At 46.4% G+C, this 23,560-nt stretch overlaps 1 protein-coding gene across 1 annotated transcript in view; it reads right to left on the reverse strand.

Annotated features, from left to right (window-relative positions):
* Positions 1 to 23,560, reverse strand: part of LOC135907799 (1-acyl-sn-glycerol-3-phosphate acyltransferase epsilon-like) — a 106,667-nt gene that overhangs the window by 68,147 nt on the left and 14,960 nt on the right. The window contains exons 5-6 of the mRNA XM_065439544.1: positions 22,007 to 22,093; positions 18,387 to 18,477 (exon numbers count right to left, since the gene is read on the reverse strand). Of these exons, the coding sequence (XP_065295616.1) occupies positions 18,387 to 18,477; positions 22,007 to 22,093 (178 nt within the window). The remainder of the gene's footprint in view (positions 1 to 18,386; positions 18,478 to 22,006; positions 22,094 to 23,560) is intronic.

Here is a 23,560-nt window from a genome sequence, read left to right on the forward strand (position 1 = left end):
ATAATCGGTGAACAGACGACGCGCGCTACACTGGCGCCATCGTCGCCGCAAAGCCCGTCTTGCGCGGCCCCCGCTTCCTCCGCCTTCCCCCTTTCGCTCTCGTCGCTATCGCCGTCTTCCATCCGCACTCCGCGTTCGCTCTTTCACCCTTCGCTGTGTTCGTTCGCTAGGTTTACGAGTACGCCGAGGGACGACGCCGACGCTGGCCACAGGAATGGTTGCCTAAGGGATGCGATCTAAAACTGCCACACCTACACACAATCAAAGCATTTTACAGCGGAGCTATTACAAGGTATATCTAACCCGGTAGCGAATCTTCCATTGAAGCCCACATGTCAAGAAGATGGCAGCTAGTTGCAACCATCGCCACCTACGTATAGGAAGGGACAACTAACAGCAAGCAAAAAATAATAAATAGCGACATCACAACTGGAAATGGCAGTGACGTCAAGATCTTATGCTGCATGGCGCGAATGTTTCAATTTCTTTACCGTCCGGCAGTTCGACCACTACGCCAGCAGTTATTTTTTCTCTTGAGGCTGAGGCAAGCTTGTTACTCGCCTCAGCTGAAGCGCTGGCGTTTTATTAAACTATAGGAATGGCGTATCTCTTAATGAAAACATAATTATGCTGTTATTGACGGCAATTGTTCTAGTAGGTTTCGTAGGAAGATGAGCGAAGAGGATGGAAATAAATGAGAATACCGCAAGTTTCAAAAGCACCTTCACTTTTATTAGAATAATGCAACCAATTGAGCAAACGAACCGCGTTTCAACAGACGCAAAGTACTATGTCCCGCACACAGTCGTTATTTATAGGAACATATGTGAAACTTTTTCACAAAATCATTCGTAATTCCATGCGACACCATGTATTCATATCCAACAGTTATTATACAACACAACATTTCCCCATATTATCATTTAGAAAACATTCGCAGTATTCGTAAGCATGATGATGATCTCATCGCTCTCCTTTGAAATCTTGATCATGCGTTCTCTTTCGTATTCTTATCTGAAACGTGGTTATCATCTCATGACACGAAACTATACGCTCTTTCTGGCTACATTTCTGAATATTGTCATCGTGAATGTTATCGTAGTGGCGGTTTACCCATTTTAGTAATATCTTCATTGTCATATAAACGTCGCCATAATCTTTTTTTTTTCGTCATTGCCTCTGTGAATCAGTATGGATAGAAGTAGAGACTAATAACCTGCAGCTGCCTACCAAACGTAGCATCATAGTTGAATGTATTTATCGTTCACGTTCTTCCTCTTACATCGAGTTTCGTAAAGAATTTGAGCAGCTACTAAACCCAGTCACTCATGAAAACAAGGATATTGTGATATGTGGCGACATTGGCATCAACATTATCGGCCCTGACAGTCAATGTTGTTCTGAATACTTAAGTACTTATGTCAGCTGCGGTCTATCCTCACAAATTACAGCTCCAACCAGGTATGAAATAGGCGGACCTAATACTTTAATTGACCATGTACTTTCTAGCATACCTACTGATCTCAGATCTCACCAAAGCTGGAATAGTGGAATATGCGGTAACAGACCATTAAACTATATTTTTGTGCATAATATGGATATAATTGAGCATGCTCTGAGGAACGGAGGAAGCATAAAAACAGCGAACAAGAAACTAGGAATAGGCAAGACTCAGATGCATGCGTAAAGAGACAAAGCCGGTCATAATATTACTATTATGGATGATAGTTCAAGTGACTGAGGAGTTCTATAGAGATTTATACATAGCAGTGGCACCCACGAAGATAATGGAAGAGGGAATAGTCTAGAGGAATTTGACATCGCACAAGTAACGCTGGAAGAAGTAAAGAAAGCCTTGAGAGCTATGCAAAGGGGGAAGGCAGCTGAGGAGGATCAGGTTACAGCAGATCTGTTGAAGGATGGTGGGCAGATTGTTCGAGAAATACTAGTCACCCTGTATACGCAATGCCTCATGACCTCGAGCGTAACGGACTCTATGAAGAACAAAGCATAATCTTAATCCATAAGAAAGGGGCCGCCAAAGATTTGAAAAATTATAAGCCGATCAGCTTACTGTCTGCTGCGTACAAAGTATTTACTAAGGTAATTGCAAATAGAATCAGGAACACCTTACACTTCCGTCAACCAAAGGACCAGGCAGGATTTCGTAAGGGCTACTCAACAATAGACCATATTCCCACTATCAATTAGGTGATAGAGAAATGTGCGGAATATAACTGACCCTTATATATAGCTTTCACTCATTACGAGAAAGCGTTTGATTCAGTCGAAACCTCAGCAGTCGTGCAGGTTTATGGAATCAGGGTGTAGACGAGCTGTACATAAAAATACTAAAAGATATCTAAGGCGGCTCCACAGCCACCATAGTCTTCCATAAAGAAAGCAACAAAATCCCAATAAGGAAAGGCGTCAGGTAGGGAGATACGATATATCCAATGCTATTTGCAGCTTGTTTACAGGAGGTATTCCGAGACTTAGACTGGGATGAATTGGAGATAAGAGTTAGTGGAGAATATCTTAGTAACTTGCGATTCGCTGATGATATTGCCTTGCTGAGTAACTCAGGGGACCAATTGCAATATATGCTCACTGATCTGGACCGGCAAAGCAGAAGGGTCGGTCTACAAACTAATCTGCAGAAAACCTAAGTAATGTTTAACAGTCTCGGAAGAGATCAGCAGTTTACGATAGGTAGCGAGGCACTGGAAGCGGTAAGAAAATACATCTACTTAGGGCAGGTAGTGACCGCGGATCCGGATCATCAGACTGAAATAATGAGAAGAAAAAGAACGGGCTGGGGTGCCTTTGGCAGTCATTCTCAGACCATGAACAGCAGGTTTCCAGTATCCCTCAATAGAAAAGTGTATAACTGATGCGTGTTACCAGTACTCACCTACGGGTCAGAAACCTGGAGGCTTACGAGAAGAGTTATACTAAAATTGAGGACGACGCAACGAGCTATGGAAAGAAGAATGGTGGGGGTAACGTTAAGGGGATAAGAAGAGAGCAGATTGGGTGAGGGAGCAAACGCGAGGTAATGACATCTTAGTAGAAATTAAGAAAACGAAATGGGCATAGGCAGGGCAGGTAATGAGGAGTGAAGATAACCGGTGGCCATGAAGGGTTACGGACTGAATTCCAAAAGAATGGAAGCGTAGCAGGTAACGGCAGAAAGTTAGGTGGACGGATGAGATTAAGATGTTTGCAGGGACAACATGGCCACAAAAAGCACATGACCGGGGTAGTTTGAGAAGTAATGGAGAGGCCTTTGTTCTGCAGTGGGCGTAGCCAGGATGATGATAATGGTGATGATGATGATGACGACGACGACGACGACGGCGACGACGATGACGACGACGTGTGCGATCTCCCACTGCCTGGTAGTGGTGTTGTGAAGGTGACAGCCTTTTCTGATGACATCACATCGTATCTTAGGAAGAATGATATCTTATCCCGTAGACTTCAAATGTTCACTGCAAATATTTCAGGTATTGCGCTAAATTTTTCAAAATGCCATTATTTGTTCAATGGTTCACCACATATACGCCGAAGTCCTCTTTTCCATCTTCCAAATAGTGATTCGTTTCGTATTTTAGGCCTTGATTACACCTATGATGGTATATCAGACTCTGTGTGGCTCTCAATTCTTGAATATGTAAGGCGAAGTATTCAGGATGTTCAAGGGAATGATTTACCCCTATTTAAATGGCGGTGCTGGGCACAGTCTCAATTTTGCTGCCGAGTATGGTACGTTTGTCCCGTTGTACAGCCGCCATTACGGGTTACTAGGTCCTTCCAGTCCCTTCTTGGTTCCTTCTTCTGGTCGGGCAGTACAGAACTGGTCTGTCGCTCGGTGCTTGGGAAACCACGCTCCCGCGTTGGGTGCACGTTCCCATCCGTGTCTGTGCGCTGCTGGCTGCTTGCTCTGCGATTTATGCTCCGCCTGTTACAGCGTGATCAGAGCATCACAAGTGAACTCACCTGCTATTTTCTTGGCACGAAAATTCCTTACGTGTTACCGGGCGCGCACATAAATCGCGATGACAAGTGTTAAACGCACCTTCATTTGAATTCTACGGCCACGGAATTTTATTGCCACGTACAACAGGTGTGTCCAGATGCAGACGTTCTCGAAAACCGTGTTGTAGGTACAATGTCAGCCTTACTGCTTCCTCTAGTTTCCCCAGCGTGCCGCGATCGTTCCGATAACGTGCCGTGGGGTGCGACAACAGCATCATTTCTGTCTGGCCACCTGCGCAACTTCATGTGGCGCCTAGAGTGGCAAGTGCTCAAAACGTGTGACAGGCTTGAGAGGTGGGTCGTAGTCCCATTTTCGTTGTGTCAATTTGCCCTCATCAAGAATTAAATAAACCCATGCTCCTGGAGTGCGTCGTCGCTAGGGCTTTATTAACCGCTTTATTAAACCTCCTAGGCGACGTTGCACGTGCTTGCCTCCGCTGGCGGCAACACGTGCGTCCTGTTTGGTTTACGGAAAGGGTCTCCCCTTGAGTCGCACAGTTCGCGGAAACACTATAAATGGCGGGGGAGGAAGATTTCCATGCGAAGGCGCCAGCAGCCACTGGGCGAGGGATCGGCGTTTCAGTAGCAGAATTCCCCTCTGGGATAACGAACCGAAGGTTCGCAGCGACCAGATGTATATCTGGTCGCTGCTCACGTGGTCGCTTCGCGCGGCTTTTACAGCGAAGCTGTATAACTCTACCGTCCAAGGGAACTTTCCTGTCGTAAGCAAAAAACTCCCGATACGTGGGCCGATCCCGGAGATAGGGAAATACCGGCCCGACCCGCAGCGGAGGTGAAGCAGGCGTTAAGCCCTGTTGCGACGCCGGTTACTCGAACCTCGACCAGCGTTACTATTGGGATGCATGGTGTTGTCGGCAGGCTGCAGGTGTCCGGTAGACAATGGCGACCAGGCAGGGGCGAGACGATTTCTAGGGCGAAATTTGCACTGTTCATTCAATGGTTGGTGAAGGATATGAAAGGAAGAATGAATAAAAAATATATTGCGGGGACACCTAAGTAGGCCCTGTAAAATCGCAAGCGGGATTTTGCTCACGTCAACGTCACATGACATGTACTGAGTCCCGTCGGTGCTTGGCGGCTGCTCCCTCTCTCCTAGGCGACGTTGTACGTGCTTGTCTCCGGTGGCGGCAACCCGTGGCTCCTATTCGGTTCACGAAAAGGGTCTCCCCTTGAATCGCACAGTTCGCGGAAAGGGTCTCCCCTTCACACACACACACACACACACACACACACACGCACACACGCACGCACACACGCACGCACACACACACACACACACACACACACACTCACACACACACGCACACGCACACACTAAATGATAATATGGGGCAATGTTGTAACTGTTGGATATGACTACATGGTGTCGCATGGTGTGTGAGAAGGTTTCACATATGTTGCTGTAAATTACGACTGTGTGCTGGACAAAGCACTTTGCGTCCGTTAAAACATGGTTTGTTTGGTCAATTGGTTGCATTATTCTAATAAAAGTAAAGGTGCTTTTGAAACTTGCGGCATTCTCATTTATTTCCATCCTATTCGCTGTCCTTCCTACGAAACCTACTGGAACAATTGCCCTCAATAACAGCATAATTATGTTTTCATTAAGAGATACGCGACTCCTATAGTTTAATGAAACGCCAGCGCTTCAGCTGAGGCGAGTCACAAGCTAGCCTCAGCCTCAAAAGAAAAAATTACTGCTGGCGTAGTTGTCGAACTGCCGGACGGTAAAGAAATTCATACATTAACGCCAAGCAGCATAAGATCTTGACGTCACTGCCATTTCCAGTTGTGATGTCGCTATTTATTATTTTTTGCTTGGTGTTAGTTGTCCCTTCCGATACGTAGTTGGCGATGGTTGCAACGAGCCGCAATTTTCTTGACATGTGGGCTTCAATGGAAGATTCGCTACCGGTTTACATATACCTTGTAATAGCTCCGCTGTAAAATGCTTTGATTGTGTGTAGGTGTGGGAGTTTTAGATCGCATCCCTTAGGCAACCATTCCTGTGGCCAACGTCGGCGTCGTCCCTCGGCGTACTCGTAAACCTAGCGAACGAACACAGCGAAGGGTGAAAGAGCGAACGCGGAGTGCGGATGGAAGACGGCGATAGCGACGAGAGCGAAAGCGGGAAGGCGGAGGAAGAAGGCACCGCGCAAGACGGGCTTTGCGGCGACGATGGCGCCAGTGTAGCGCGCGTCGTCTGTTCACCGATGATGCCACCGATACCATATATGGAAACAAAGTGGTGCATGAGCGGAGGTCTGTCTGCGGCGGCTGATGTGAATCACGCCCACGCCTCACCCACGCGCCGCCTCGCGCGATCTCCCGATTAGCGAAGCATTGGCGCCACACTTGGTTCCGTTTGCAACATGCCGCACGAGACAGATTGCCTGCGCCAGCCAATATATCGCGAAATGAGAACACGTATACGGCTGCGTTCATATTCCGCATCAGGAAGTGTCGTAATCGTCGGTGATATTTTTCAACTCAGAGTCGGCGTCCATGTTGTGGTTTTAACTGCTCTTAAAATCATCATATTGTAAAACAGGACCTTGAAGATTGCGTTTTTGCTTTTTATATGTTAGCATTGGTTATATTAAACTTAAGGGGTTTAGTTGCCGGTGGAGCAATTCACGATGGCAGCTTTGCTGTTCTTCAAGTGTGAAGGTGAGAAAGCAAATTTGACAAAAACTCACTTAAAAACGCAGAACGACTACGGTGGTTATGTGCAGTTAGATCTAGCGTTGCATGAGGAGACTTCGGCTCCAGAAGCACTCTGGAAGTTCTGTTCTTTCGAACTGCCACGGCATGCGATCGCCTTGAACAAAACTACGTATTCAATATACTCACGTCGTTCGGCTTTTCCTCACATTTTCTTGAACCTATTAGGAATGCCTATTCCAATATCCGAAGTACATGGTTTCGATGGTCGCGAAGGTGCACCATTTCCGGTTACTCTCAGTGTTCGTCAAGGGTGGCCTCTATCCCCAATACGCTTTGTGCTCAGCGTTGAGCCATTTAGATAATTACGTGTGCAATAACAAGCAGTGGTGGCGTAAAGCTACAGCATCCGCCTCCCGTGCAAGAGCACCGTGGTTGGAATCCCGGTGCCGCGCAATTTTCCTCCGGATTAAAAAAAAATCCGCGTGTTGATAAAATTGCCCAAACAGGCTTGGAGTGCGGCCTGATCCCGGTGACCAGAACCGGTAACGCATCCCTCACCAGAGCAGGAATGGCCACCCTGGTGCAGTACTTGGCAACAACCTCCTATATGAATACAACAATCAAACCCCGGCCCTCAGTCCCCAGCAGCTGCGAAGCAACTGACTACTGCGGCGGTCAGACCTGTGACGCAGCAGAGGGTCCTAAGAATCTCTGGGTCCGGACAGGTCGCCATAGGAATCTGAACCTGGCAACGTTCAACGATAGAAAGTTATCCAGTGAGGCGAGTCTAGCAGTGCTATTGGAGGAGTTAGAGGGCAATAAATGGGATATAATAGGGCTCAGTGAGGTTAGGAGGACAAAATAAGCATATACGGTGCTGAAATGCGGGCACTTCCTGCGCTACCAGGGCTTATCGGAGAGACGAGAACAAGGAGTCGGATTCCTGATTAATAGGGATATCGCTGGTAACATACAGGAATTCTATAGCATTAACGAGGGGGTGGCGGGCCTTGTTGTGAAACTTAACAGGAGGTACAAATTGAAGGTCTTACAGGTCTGCGCCCCTACATCCAGTCATGATGACCAGGCGATCGGTAAAGACATAATAAAATACACTATACTGATGGGCGACTTCAATGCCAGGGTAGGCAAGAAGCAGGCTGGAGACAAGTCAGTGGGGGATTATGGCATAGGGTCTAGGAATAGCCGGGGAGAGTTATTAGTACAGTTTGCAGAACGGAATAATTTGCGGATAATGAATACCTTCTTCCGCAAGCGGGATGACCGAAAGAGGACGTGGAGGAGCCCGAATGGCGAGACTAGAAATTAAATAGATGTCATATTCTGCGCTTACCCTGGCATCATACAAGATGTGGACGTTCTCGGCAAGGTGCGCTGCAGTGACCGTAGGATGGTAAGATATCGAATTAGCCTAGACTTAAAAAGGGAACGGAAGAAACTGGTGCATAAGAAGCCGATCAATCAGTTAGCACTAAGAGGGAAGATAGAGGAATTGCGGATCAAGCTACAGAATAGGTATTCGGCTTTAACTCGGGAAGGGGACGTTAGTGTTGAAGCAATTAACGACAATCTTATGGACATCATTAACGAGTGAGCAATAGAAGTCGGTGGTAACCTCGTTAGACAGGATACCGGTAAGCTATCGCAGGATACGAAAGATCTGATTAAGAAACGCCAATGTATAAAGGCCTCTAACCCTACAGCTGGAAGAGACTGGCTGAACTTTCCAAGTAAATGAACAAACGTAAGATAGCTGACACAACAAGGTATAATATGGATAGAATTGAGCATGCTCTGAGGAACGGAGGAAGCCTAAAAACAGTGAACAAAAAACCAGGAATAGGCAACACTCAGATGTGTGCGTGAAGAGACAAAGCCGGCCATATCATTACTATTATGCATGATAGTTCAAGTGGCTGAGGAGTTCTATAGAGATTTATACATTACCAGTGGCACCCACGAAGACAATGGAAGAGGGAATAGTCTAGAGGAATTTGACATCCCACAAGTAATGCTGGAAGAAGTAAAGAAAGCCTTGGGAGCTATGCAAAGGGGAAGTCAGCTGGGGAGGATCAGGTTACAGCAGATCTGTTGAAGCATGGTGGGCAGATTGTTCGAGAAAAACTGGTCACCCTGTATACGCAATGCCTCATGACCTCGAGCGTACCGGAATCTTGGAAGAACGAAAACATAATCTTAATCCATAAGAAAGGGGACGCCAAAGACCTGAAAAATTACAGACCGATCAGCTTACTGTCCGTTGCCTACAAAGTATTTACCAACGTAATCGCCAATAGAATAAGGAACACCTTAGACTTCTGTCAACTAAAGGACCAAGCTGGTTTCCGTAAAGGCTACTCAACAATAGACCATATTCACACTATCAATCGGGTGATAGAGAAATGTGCGGAATATAACCAACCCTTATATATAGCTTTCATTGATTACGAGAAAGCGTTTGATTCAGTCGAAACCTCAGCAGTCATGGAGGCATTACGGAATCAGGTTGTAGAGAAGCCATATGTAAAAATACTGAAAGATATCTATAGCGGCCTCACAGCCACCGTAGTCCTTCATAATGAAAGCAACAAAGTCCCAATAAAGAAAGGCGTCAGGCACGACAATCAGCATTGGAGAGATCATACGATCTCTCCAATGCTATTCACAGCGTGTGTACAGGAGGTATTCAGAGACCTGAATTGGGAAGAATTGGGGATAAGAGTTAATGGAGAATACCTCAGTAACTTGCGATTTGCTGATGATATTGCCTTGCTTAGTATCTCAGGGGACCAACTGCAATGCATGCTCACTGACCTAGAGAGGCAAGACAGGAGGGTGAGCCTAAAAATTAATCTGCAGAAAACTAAAGTAATGTTTAACAGTCTCGGAAGAGAACAGAAGTTTACGATAGGTAGTGAGGCACTGTAAGTGGTAAAGGAATACATCTACTTAGGACAGGTAGTGACCACGGACCCGGATAATGAGACTGAAATAATCAGAAGAATAAGAATGGGCTGGCATGCGTTTGGCAGGCATTCTCAGATCGTGAACAGCAGGTTGCCATTATCCCTCAAGAGAAAAGTGTAACAGCTGCATCTTACCAGTACTCACGTACGGGGCAGAAACCTGGAGGCTTACTAGGAGGGTTCTACTTAAATTGAGGACGACGCAACGAGAGAGAAGAATGGTGGGGGTAACGTTAAGGGGATAAGAAGAGAGCAAATTGGTTGAGGGAGCAAACGTGATTTAACGACATCCTAGTTGAAATCAAGAAAAAGAAATGGGCATGGGCAGGACATGTAATGAAGAGGGAAGATAATCGATGGTCATTAAGGGTTACGAACTCGATTCCAAGGGAAGAGAAACGTAGCAGAGGACGGCTGAAAGTGAGGTGGGCGGATGAGTTTAAGAAGTTTGCAGGGACAATATGTCCACAATTAGTACACGACCGAGGTAGTTGGAGAAGTATCTGAGAGGCCTTTGCCCTGCAGTGGGCGTAACCATGCTGACGACGATGATGATGCTGATGCTGATGATGATATTGCAACTTAACGAAGTGTGTCCTCATTCACCTTCAACGCTAAAAAAATACTATCCTAAACAAGCACTCAGATTACATATGGATAGCATCGTGTCCCTCAGAATTTCTTGGGTTCGTTGCGTGGTCGTTAGCTTTAGACTTTTATTTAGTTTGCATTGGGGGAAATACTTCGCGTTCAACCATCTTTATTTGAGAAGGGGGTCTTGATATTTCTTTTTTATTTGTCCAGGGGTGGCCGCTACTCTTTTGCCTACACGCACAAACCGTCAAAACCTAGCGTATAACAGCGAAGGTCCATCTAGATTGGTCGCGAAGCTTGGAACGAAAAGCGTGCTAAAACTTACTGCCAGAGATATCAGTTAGCGGTGCACGATTGCAGCGTGACTAGGTGAGGGGTGGGGGGGGGGGTGGAGGGACAAACACTGAAACTAGAAAACCTGCATGAAAAAAAAATGTTCGAAAATTTTACTGAAGCCGGGTTTGTGTACGGACTAGTTGGTATTCCATTGCAAACATTCCACACAGCGCGTTCATACACAAAGGTACAGTGCTCACGGAATGAAGTGCGTCACTTCAGGGCTAACTAATGCGCATACCTTCATTTCCAACCGCGTCAGTTTGTATCACATCGATGTAAGTTTGGCACGTACACTTAGACCAGAGTTCTCTTCACGTTTGGTGACCAGAATCTCAGCAATATTACAAGGTACACTCTAGTATTTTGCACATGTGCAGGGTTATACTAAATGCTCCCTGTCACGTGTCATTCCGTGAGCACTGTACATGCACATAGATGCGCTGTGAGTGATGCTTGCAACTAAAATTTCGATCTGAATATTTCCATACGAGTAAACATTCCGGTATATAGTAAATATTACGCGAAATGAAAACACGTATACGGCTGCGTTCATATTCCGCATCAGGAAGTGTCGTAATCGTCGGTGATATTTTTCAACTCAGAGTCGGCGTCCATGTTGTGGTATTCATCGTATTGCAAAAAAGGACCTTGAATATGGCGTTTTGCCTTTGTATATGCTTGCGTTGATCATATTAAGCTTAAAGGGTTTAGTTGTCGGTGGAGCAATTTATGAAGGCAGCTTTGCTGATCTTTAAGTGTGACATTGGAAAAGCAAATTTGACAAAAACTCACTGAAAGTGCCAGAATGACTACGGTGGTTATGTGCAGTAACATCTAGCGTTACATGTAAAGACTTCAAAACAGCCGCCCGGTTGTCTGGAACTTTCACGGTACCTTTCATAAATTTGAGGCTGACAATAATGCCTTTGCGTGGATGCGGTAATGAGTTTTGTTGTTGTTGTTGTGTGTGGCAAAGCCAGTGTCAAATAGACACCATTTATTATTTAATTTGTTAATCTCTTTTGTTTACATCAAGTATGATGTATTACATATGATGTACCTTATATTGTACTTTTCGTTCATACCACAGTTGTAAGCGTGCCTACGGGTGAATAAATTTCCTTGTCGGCATGCGGTCGCCTTGAACAAAACTATAGATTCAATGTACTAACGTCGTTCGGCTTTTCGTCACATTTTGTTGAACTTAGTAGGAATGCCTGTTCCAATATCTGAAGTACATGGTTTCGATGGTCGCGAAGGTGCACCATTTCCCGTTACTCGTGATGTTCGTCAAGGGTGGCCTCTATCCCCAATACTCTTTGTGCTCAGCGTTGAGCCATTTAGAAACTTACGTGTGCAATAACAACCAGCGGTGGCATAGAGGTACAGCATCCGCCTCACGTGCAAGAGGACCGTGGTTCGAATCCCGGTGCCGCGCAATTTTCCTCGGGATTAAAAAAAATCCGCGTGTTGATGAAATTCCATAAACAGGCTTGGAGTGCGGCCTGATCCCGGTGACCAGAACCGGTAACGCACTCCCTCACCGGAGCAGGATTGGCCACCCTGCTGCAGTACTTGGGCACAACCTCCTATATGAATACAACAATCAAACCCCGGCCCTCAGTCTCCAGCAGCTGCCAAGCAACTGACCGCTGCGGTGGTCAGACCTGCGACACTGCAGACGGTGCTAAGAATCTTTGGGTCCGGACAGGCTGCCATTGGAATCTGAACCTGGCAACGTTTAACGTTTGAACGTTATCTAGTGAGGTGAGTCTAGCAGTGGTAGTGGAGGAAATAGAGGGCAGTAAATGGGATATATTAGGGCTCAGTGAGGTTAGGAGGACAAAGTAAGCATATACAGTAATGCGGGCACGTCCTGTGCTACTGGGGCTTTACCGGAGAGACGAGAACTAGGGGTCGGATTCCTGATTAATAAGGATATAGCTGGTAGCATACAGGAATTCTATAGCATTAACGAGAGGGTGGCAGGTTTGAAGTTCGAAGTTTATTTCCTTTCTTCATTACAGAAAGAAAGAGGAAGCAAGAGCTAAAGGCCATTCGGCCTGACAGGGGCTCTTGCTCCTAAGTGCGTTCGGGTTACATGATGATACGATGTACAAACAAAAAAGCAAATATAACAGGAAAACAAGCAAGTACGATGTACAAAAGACAAGTAAACAAGATAATGTGTACATTATACAATGACTATGTGTAAAAGACATTTATGCTACAGTTTTTGTTTGTGCAATCACATTTACCGCGCAGATTAAGGAATACATATATAGTGCATTATTGAAAAAAAAATTAGTGCGAGAGCAATTTATGTGTAATTAATTTGATAGTCTATGAGTAGGTTTTTTATACATTGCTTAAAATTAGGCGCACAGAAATCAATTCTTTGCTCAACAATGTTTAGTAGCCTAGGTATTTGATAGCTTATATCCTGACGTCCGTAGTTAGGATATAACCTGACGTCCGTATTAGGATAGTTAGGTCTTGTTGTGAAACTTAAGAAGAAGTACAAATTAAAGGTCGTACAGGTCTGCGCCCCTACATCCGGTCATGATGACCAGGAATTCGAAAGCTTCTATGAAGACGTGGAATCGGCGATCGGTAAAGTCAGAATAAAATACACTGATGGGCAACAACAGTGCCAGGGTAGGCAAGAAGCTGGCTGGAGACAAATCAGTGGGGGAATATGGCATAGGCACTAGGAATAGCAGGGGAGATTTATTAGTAGATCTTGCAGAATTCAATAATTTGCGGGTATTGAATACCTTCTTCCGCAAGCGGGATGACCGAAAGTGGACGTGGAGGAGCCGGGATGGTGAGACTAAAAATGAAATAGATCTCCGCTAACCCTGGCTTCATACATTATGTGGACGTACTCGGCAAGGTGCGCTGCAGTGACCATAGGATGGTAAGATCTCGAATTAGCCTAGACTTGAAAAGGGAATGGAAGAAACTGGTACATAAGAAGCCGATCAATGAGTTAGCGGTAAGAGGGAAAATAGAGGAATTGCGGATCAAGCTACACAACAGGTATTCGACTTTAACTCAGGAAGAGAACCTTACTGTTGATGCAATGAACGACAATCTTAGGGGCATCATTAAGGAGTGTGCAATAGAAGTCGGTGGTAACTTCGTTAGACAGGATACCCGTAAGCTATCGCAGGAGACAAAAGATCTAATTAAGAAACGCCAATGTGTGAAGGCCTCTAAGCCTACAGCTAGGAGAGACTAACAGAACTTTCCAAGTTAATCAACAAACGTAAGATAGCTGACACAACGAAGTAAAATATGGGTAGAAATGAGCATGCTCTCAGGAACGGAGAAAGGCTAAAAACAGTGAAGAAGAAACTAGGAATAAGCAAGAATCAGATGTATGCGTAAGATCTTCCGCCGCACCGTCGCGTCGAGAGCCGGCATAGACACGGGAGAGGCGCACCACGCCCTCTCCCGATTCCCCCTCACTCTCGCGACGCGCGCGCACCCTTCCCCCCTGACTCGCGGGCAGGTAGCTGACGGGCGAGGAGGACATTCCCCTCGCCCTCCTGGCCCGTCAGCTATCTGCCCGCGAGTCAGAGGGGAAGGGTGCGCGCGCGTCGCGAGAGGGGACACGGGAGAGACGCACCACGCCCTCTCCCGATTCCCCCTCGCTCTCGCGACGCGCGCGCACCCTTCCCCTCTGACTCGCGGGCAGATAGCTGACGGGCGAGGAGGACTTTCCCCTCGCCCAGGTAAAAAAGGTACAAAACAGCGCAACCACCGGGAAACCCTCGTTCTCTGACGCCGGACCCCTAACCTGCCGGACTGGAGCACCGGCCGCAACCCGTGAGTGACCTCGTTTGCTTGACCATCCCGGGCAACGAGGCCAGCCTATTTATTACTATTACAGAGAGGACGTACCTCTGCCAGTGTTCTTTGTTGCCGGTAGCATCAAACGTTCTTACGGATGACGCCGCTGGTTACCTTATTCGTTCTAGTCCGACGTAGCCGCTATTCCCACGCTACGGGTTGGGGAGTAACACAAAGCCACTGCGTGGGGCTATCCCGGAGCTCGCCTTCAGCCCTAGCCGCACGCAGAGTGGAACCCCCACACTGGGCCTAAGAGACACGTGGCACCTACTCAGATACCCCCTAGACCCTGAAAATTGTAAGATGGCACATAACAAGAACATCGGCCGCATTATGCACGAACACCCCCTTTAAGATGACGAACTCCTCTACGAACTCAGGAGCAGATATGTAGATACCTCCGACAAGGAAACGCTTCCCGAGTACAAAGGACCTCCGAATCCAGGAATGGACGAGGAAATAAGGACGGCAGAGATGAGAGCGGCGGTACACGAAGTCCGGACATCCTCTGCCCCGGGAGCGGACGGAATCACAAACCGAACTTTGAGAAACCTGGATGCAGAATCAATCAACGCTATCACAAAACTCTTTAACCAATGCTAGGAAAAGGGCAAGCTGCCGGCAGTGTGGAAACACGCAAAGGTAACCTTCATACATAAACCAGGGAAGAGCCTACAAATACAAAATTTGAGACCTATCTCCCTCACGCATTGCCTGGGGAAATTGCTAGAACACGTGATTCTAGATCGCCTACAAGAACACATGGACAAGCACGACGTTGGGCTTTATACAACACCTCTCCACACAAGACCTCATGCTCATACTATCGGAGGAGGTCATCAACCCTATTCAAAGCAAACGAATCAAAGCAATCGTAGCTCTGGATTTAACCAAAGCATTCGACAAAGTCAAGCACGAGGCTATCACGGAAGCCCTTTCAAATCTAGGAGTAGGCGAGCGAACCCACACCTACTTCAAAGCCTTCCTATACGCTAGGAAGGCGGAGATACGCTTCGGGTCACTCACATCCGACCCCTTCACACTGGGAAGCAGAGGAACGCCGCCAGGATTGGTACTCACACGCCTCCTTTTCAATGTCACGCTCATATCCATGGCACAGCTGCTCGAAGGAATACCAAACCTATCGCATTCCCTATACGCAGACGGCATTACACCCTGGGTAACCGAAGGGAACGACGGAGAGATCGAGCACCTAATGCAAACTGGAGCAGACGTAGTCTCAGAACACGCCAGAAAGATAGGATTATCGTGCTCCCCGCAAGGATCTGAACTTCTTGTCATGAGATACAATCCACGAGGCCACACAAAAACATCAGTCCCTATAGAAATATATATGGACGACACCCTAGTTCCCGAGGTCCAAACGATCCGGAACTAGGTATTGTTAAGAACGGTCAGCTGAGGTGCAAGTTTTGCCAGCCAGGTGCGACAGCGGCGTCGACTTTTCCTGGAAAGCCAAAGGGCGTCACTAAGTCTACTGTGTACCAAGGCCAATACGTCGCGTCCGCCACTCTGCGTCGCGGGATTGCCGAGATGTGTTCGACGAACTAGGCTTGTGACTGAACACGCCACCGCCGATCTGGTCTACCGCAAGCGGGGGAGTTCCCGAGGGAACGTATTTGGCGGCAACGTCCCACGCGCCTTTCAAGACGCAAGACAATGAAGAACCGGCAGCCACGCTGCAGGGATCAGCTCGGGGAATAAGATGCGCCTTTCCTGACGTAAGCCCCGAGTTCTATGAAGATCGTCTGACCACGGTGGGGACCGTGAAACCTGTGCGGAAGTGTGTGTGTGTAAGCCCTCCCGCTAAAAGGCGGCTCGTCTACGATGACTGGTCGAACATTTCCCTCACCTAGGGATCGAGGGAGGACCGAGTGTTTATAAACCATTGTTGTGCGGCTGCTCAGTGTACTTTCTCTCGCAGTCATGCTAGATTGATGAACTGCAACGTCCTTATGTAGATACTGTAAATAAACCCATATTGCTCGTTCTCGAGGAGAAGCAGTCCTTCCCTTTAACAACGTCCTCAGCGTGGATAAGTTGGACGACGGCATGGTCCAGCAACCATCTAATTCATGCCCTACTCCAACCTTGACGACGGGTTACGAGCGGTGGGATTGACCTCCCAATCCTTACTGTATGCACCTACAAAGCAACGGCAAAAACACAGTGACTATCAACAAACTTACGGCATACGTGAACCAAACCAACCGTTTGATCCGACGCATCGCCAACAAACACTTTGGGATGAAGGAAGTGGATCTTAGGCGTCTAATGCAGGCTTTCGTGCTCAGCCGTTTCGTGTGCTCCCTCCCATATCTCAACCTGTATAAAGCGGAGAAGGAAAAGGTAAACTGCCTCGTAAGACAAACCTACAAGGCGGCGCTCCACCTGCCGAGATACACATCCACCGAGAGACTCCTGGAAATGGGCGTCCACAACACGCTCGACGAACTAGTTGAAGCACTCAGAACGGCCCAATACGAAAGATTAACCAAGACACATGCGGGAAGACACATCCTAAGGAAATTAAACATCCCGTATGAGAGCACTCGTCGGGCCCATACCCAGAGACATCTTCAGTCGCCTCAAGGTCGACCCAATCCCAAAAACATGCCCCCGGATTATCACACTAAACGCAGACAGCCCCGGGACAAAGCACTGAAACACTACGCAAACCACGAGGAGGCGGTCTACGTAGACGTAGCTGAACTCGGAGAACGCGACGCTTTCTCCGCAGGGGTAGTATGAAACGACCTCAAACCAATCACCGTGGTCACCATTTTTGGAAGGCAGGCGGAAGAAGCGGAAGAAGGCGCGATAGCAATAGCTATCACAATTGCCGCAGCCAAAATAATTTTCTGCAACCCCAAGACGTCACTGCGTAATTTTGCCAAAGGCAAAACCCACGAACCGGCGCAACAAATTCTAAAGAAAGTACATTTCACGCCCCGCCAGTTCAAAATCATCTGGATCTCTGCGCACTCGTCCCATCCCGGGAACGAGGCGGCTCACAATTTTGCCCGAGGACTCCTCAACCGGGCAGTGAGCCAACCGATCTTGCGAGGAGCAAAAGCGCGCATGATAACCTACCACGAAATCACGCAATACTATAAAAACGAAAGACTCGAATACCCACCCCCTGACAATTCCTTAACCAAAAACCAGCAGGTGACGTGGAGGCAACTCCGAACACACACTTTCCCCAACCCGTACAAACTATCCATAGTCGACCCAGGGATACACTCCCCCGAAAGTACGCTTTGCGAGGCCGACAAACCCGATTTAGCACACATTTTGCACGGATGCCCTGAGCTCAAACCTAGAGCCGCATGGCAGCTATCCAACCGAGAGCAGAGGGAGGCTGCGGTGACCAGCTCGGAACCCACGGTTCAACTGCGGGCCGTGACCTGGGCTTTAGAAGTCGCCGTAAGACACGGTCTGACGGCCACCTCACGAAGCCATCATGACTTCCCACATCTGATCTCATAAATCATTTTCAGTTGACGAATTAAAGTTTTTACCACCACCACCACCATCGCGCATCAACAGAACCGCTGCCGTGAAAGCAGGCTTTTTTTCTGTTTTTTTTTCTCTAAGTTGGCCCACCAAGCACCAGGGGAGAAATTGGCGCTCGCGATCCAATTACCGCTTACCTGGGGTTACGGCAGCGGACTTGGCCGTGGTACAAGCCTCATTCATGGGTCGTACACTTCTTTCTGTAAACCAACTTACATGCGCACCAACACTTGAATGTTAATCGCATTCAAGACGATGAACATTCCCAAATAATGGACACTGCCTCAATTTATTTAGAATCCCTTTAAATTGAGAGGAAAACTGGCCCGACATATTTACCTTGGCTAATGGCGAACTCTGTACTTTTCTTGATGACGTCCATTTTACCGGGGATGAACCGGTTTCCTTCCGGGAACAGCACCACGCTCGACTGTGAAGCAAGAGACGAATGCGCATGCGCACCATCAACTACCTTTTATTGTCTTGCTTCGCAAAGATAATCGCATCTCACTATAGACGCTGCGGGCACTCTAAAGAAAGATCTCGGACTGCGCAAGACTGTTTGGATGAAATTCAGGCTTTGTTTATTTTTGTCTTCTCCAAAACGGCAACGATGTGAGCTCGCGTGTAGAAAAAAAAAGTTGATGCGGTCGGCTGGCGATAAATAATAGACAGCTTTAGTTTAGCGTCCGCAACTATAGCGTACGCTACACGCTATCATATAGCGTACGCTAAGCAGCGCACGTTTTCTACAATTTTAGTTGGCCGGCGTTATCTTCGGATCTCAGAGGCCATATGCCGTCGTTGCGGCTATTTCGCGCTTTTAGCGACAGGTGGCGCTGACATCTCGAATGTTTCTTTAGTTAGGCTTCGACTCGTTCGAAACGAGAAGCGATCTCGAAAACACCACGACGTTATCCATAATACTCTGTCGTCGAAGCGGCCTGAGACTAAGCGAAGGCCGTTTACACAGTCATTTGCTACGAACGAAGTGCATTTTACAAAAGCAACGCCAAATTCAATTCAAAGCGGGCAGCCGGGACCGCCGCCATGTTTCCCGCAAGCTCCGCAAACCCCGCAAAAATGCTAACGCTAACTCGTTTGCGTTGCGTACGCCGGCTATACCCGCTATTTCGTTTAGCGTTCAGCGCATGCGCAGTGACGATCCGCTATTTTTTAGCGTACGCAATGGTATAGCGTACGCTATACTAAAACTGTCTATTTCTTGCGAACAAAAGGCTTTGCGAGTTTCCCCCTGGGGGCCAAATTCGTGACGGATTTATCCGTAAGAACAGTTCGACACTGACCAATCACCTTCGCTAATAATATGTATTCGCTACTCTGATTGGCCGCTCCCCATTAATACGAACTGTAGAGAACGCGGGCAAATAATTAATACATCTTTATATTATATATCATTATGAAGCGTATTATTAGCGAAGGCGAGTATACAATTAGCGAAGGTGGTCTGTAAATGTCAGTCTATTCTTACGAATGAGATGCTTTGTGAATTCGACCTCCCGGTGCTGATTTGACCCACGTTCCCAGAACACCTCTTGCGATGCAGCAGTCAGTGAGAACAATAAGCGTCGACCAATCAGACAAAAATTGTCAAGCGTGACTGGTCAGACGACAAGCGGTGCATACGGACGAAAATATTCGCGAATTCATAGTCTCCAGGTTTATTGAGGCATATATTTATTAAATTAAATTATGGGGTTTCACGTGCGAAAACAACTTTCCGATTACGAGGCACGCCGTAGTGGGGAACTCCGGAAAACTTGGAATACCTGGGGCTCTTTGAAACGCACCTAAATCTAAGTGCACATGTGTTTTCGCATTTCGTCCCTATCGAAATGCGGCCGCCGTGGCCGGGATTCGATCCCGCGACCTCGTGCTTAGCAGCCCAACACCATAGCCCCTAGGCAACCACGGCGGTTCGCGTATATTTATGACATGCGGTTGTAATTCGTCATATATGCATAGCATTCCCCCGCGTTTTCACCAGTATAAGCCAGCGAAATTCTCCAGCACGCAACGAGATGGTTAGGGTTTCGGACCGCTACGGCATCCTCGCCGAATGATCGATCCGCACAAGCGAACTAACTCGGCCACGCGCAGTGGCCCCGCGGAACGGAAAGGGTGCCGAATATATTAGCGGACACTTCATTACTCGCTAGTACCGGTGCGTTGTTGCCTTAGGTGGGGAATTTCGGGAAGCGTTTAGCGATCTGTTAGGCATGGCGAGTTGTCTTATCAGCCATCAAGAACCAGTGAATGCGAACTTCAAGCCCGCGGGGCGTCGCTTCAGAGATGCCGCATAGCTGCCACTAATGAAGCGCCAACGGCCACCATCTGAGCCCTGCGCCCCTTCGACTGAGCGCTGATCCAAGAGGAGGGTTCGTTGACTTACGGCTCCACTGCCGCGCTCTTAATTCATTTCGTTCCACTTAGGTCCCAGCTCTAGATGAAGATGTTTTTGAAAATATTTCTTTTCGCTTACCCGAAACGGATCGGCGTTCCACGTAATACGGCAAAATGTAAGGTGCAGCCCCTGTTGCAGCGTTCCACATATTTGAACCGTTTACGTGGAAATCGATACTTAGAACGGCGTTCCAGTGATCACAGTCACTGTTATATGGAACAGTGTTCTGCGTACCCGTGTCCATTATCTGGCACATTATTCCATGCATCTGTAACTGTAACCATGCTTACAACGGTAAATTCCATCAAATTGACATCTAGAGAGGGCTATATAGCTTCGTATCTGGACGTCCCCTACATACATGGGAAACGCTGCAATCATGAAATTGAGGAGCGCTGAATTGACCTGAATGGATTTTGTTGACTAAGAAAAGAATCACTTTGAATTAAGGCAACTACTTTAAGGGACATTTTTATACGGGGTCTCTTTTCCCTTTCCCTTCTTTTCTGTTGAAATTAATGAAAAATGTGATCCTGAAAAAAAAAATGCAGCAGCATCTTTACAATCCGGAAACACTGCATTATATGAGACATCACAATGCTGTGAGCTACATCAACCCCAGGACACGCGCACAACTGAAAGAATTGACGTAAATATATACATATCGCGCTCTAAAATATGCCATTTTTTTGTGAACAGAACTCTTTCGAAACTCACGCTGGGAAGTTAAAAGATATCACGTAAGCTTCAAAATAATATATATAGCTCTGCATATACCTATATAACTCTGCATTATAGCTCTGTTATAACTATATATAACTCTGCATTACCGCGCGCCATCGCACTATGGAATAGCCTTCCAAATAACATTGTCTCAATAAAAGATCCTGCGAAATTTCGTGAACATTTGGAACTTCACATGTTCCTTTGACTTTTTTGTACGACTTTGTATTGTATTCGCCTTTGTATTGTTTTTGGACTTTGTTTTCCATTGTATTTCCTTGAATTTGTATGTATTTTTCCAATGTTTAACAGTGTTCTTTTTTTTCCAATGTACAAACGTATTTGTTTCTCTTACTATGCGGTTCCCTTCTTTGCGTTAATTATTTGTCATTTTTCTGTAACCCCCCCTACTCAATGCTCCTCCGAGCCTGTAGGGTAAACTGAATAAATAAATAAATAAATAAATAAATAAATAAATAAATAAATAAATAAATAAATAAATAGCTGCTGCTATCCACACTCTTATGGACTCAGGCTGCAGCATCCCGAATTGCGAAATTTGTTCCTTTCGTGCGAATCAAGTTATCACGGAAAGAGGCACACGAAACCAATAGCAGGCGCCTACACAGTTACCGTTATGTGTCACGTTTCGTTTATTCAGAAAGTTTAATCGCTCCGGGCTTTGTTTAGATGAGTCTGACTCAACCCAAGGTCTATATATATATATATATATATATATATATATATATATATATATATATATATATATGTTGTGCTCGGAGTCCGTGCCAACCATGAAAGTATATGTTACCGATATTTGCTTGTTCTGGAGGTAGTAGAGACCTTGCTTCATCTTGAAGTGGTTTAGCTGCTTCCGGTTGATGTAGATGCAGCCGTGCTGCCCAGGCACAGCGTAAGAAAGACAAAAAAAATATTGCCATTAATCTTTGTAAGAAACAGGAAATAAGCAGAAAAGTAATGAACTCTCCGCAATGGCAAAAAGAAAAACTGCAACGTCAGGAATGGATCTGTCTACGTCTATATATATCCACTGTTCCCTAAAAGTTTGCAAAAGATAAATTTGCCATCAATGTTCGGAGTAAGAAGCGATGAAAGGAACTCTTCTGCAGTGTTAAAAGAAAAATTACCACAGCTTCACACACACACACACACACACACACACACACACAAAAACTGCATCCCTATACATGTTCGATTATTTCTAAGGTGTTTCGTAAAATTTCCACCAAATTTATCACGAAACCACGAAATTTATCGCTATTTAGAAGCTTCGTTGTTTCCTTCGCACTGGCGCTTAGGCAGGGTAAATGACATAGTACGTGGCTTAGGAAAACTACGCAACGAATATTATATGATAGGTTAGGGTCCAGTGGCTCCCAAAATTCCGTTGGTCACGCGTTCCTAGAACCACTCAGTTATTCAAGAATCTCCTCGGGACGTCGATCGTGACACTTTCTTCTTTTTTTTTTTTGTAGAAAACGAAAGCATGCATAGGAAGACTGAAAAACGGCTGATGACATACGTCATCTACAAGAACCTTATGAATGTGAATCAATATTCAAAAATTGTGTTATTTTTTTCTGTTTTCTCTCACTCTCAGTTCACTATGAATGGAAACGATAGGGTTATTTGAAAGAAGAGCCAGGGTGACGCGTAGTACAGTGCTGAGCATGGCCGAAAGAAATTCCGCATGAAGAAGTCAGTGAAACATGAAAAATAAGGCATCTGGAAGTTGCCATGCGGGTAAACAATCGGAAGAATGCGTTAAAAGAAGTTCTTAGTGCCTACCCGCATAAACAGCAACTGTGAACAACCAAACGACGTTCGGTTGCCACATAATTGCCACATTCCCCAATCGGTCTGCGGTTCAAAAAACAAAAATAAAAAAAAGCGATAACGAGTTGAAGTGACCGCGTAAATTAGGTATACCTTTACTAAGCTCGCATAAAACGTGGACGCAGAAGCTCTTACAATACTTGAAAGGTCCAAACCTCGAGGAAATGTTCAGTTCCAAGCATTTTTTTCAGTGCCCTACGATACGGACTAACTTCACATCGTGGAGACTATAGCGGGTTCACATTAAATGTATATGTGATGGCGCCCTGGCATATGCGATATGTCACGTACGATCCGAGTATTCTAACTTCCTTGGTCAACCCTACACAAAAATGAAACCGGAAGTGTGCGCTATATGCAGGCGGTTTGGCGAAATCACTGACGTCTTTGTTACCGTCGACGCGCATGAACAACTGCTAAAAGCGCTACTTGCTATGAACCTCAAGAGATGTCCATGTCTGCGCGCCTAGCTCCTAAAAGAACTAACGTGACGCTTCTGACAGGAAAT

Source organism: Dermacentor albipictus, chromosome 6, assembly GCF_038994185.2.
Source record: "Dermacentor albipictus isolate Rhodes 1998 colony chromosome 6, USDA_Dalb.pri_finalv2, whole genome shotgun sequence".
Taxonomy (NCBI): domain Eukaryota; kingdom Metazoa; phylum Arthropoda; class Arachnida; order Ixodida; family Ixodidae; genus Dermacentor; species Dermacentor albipictus.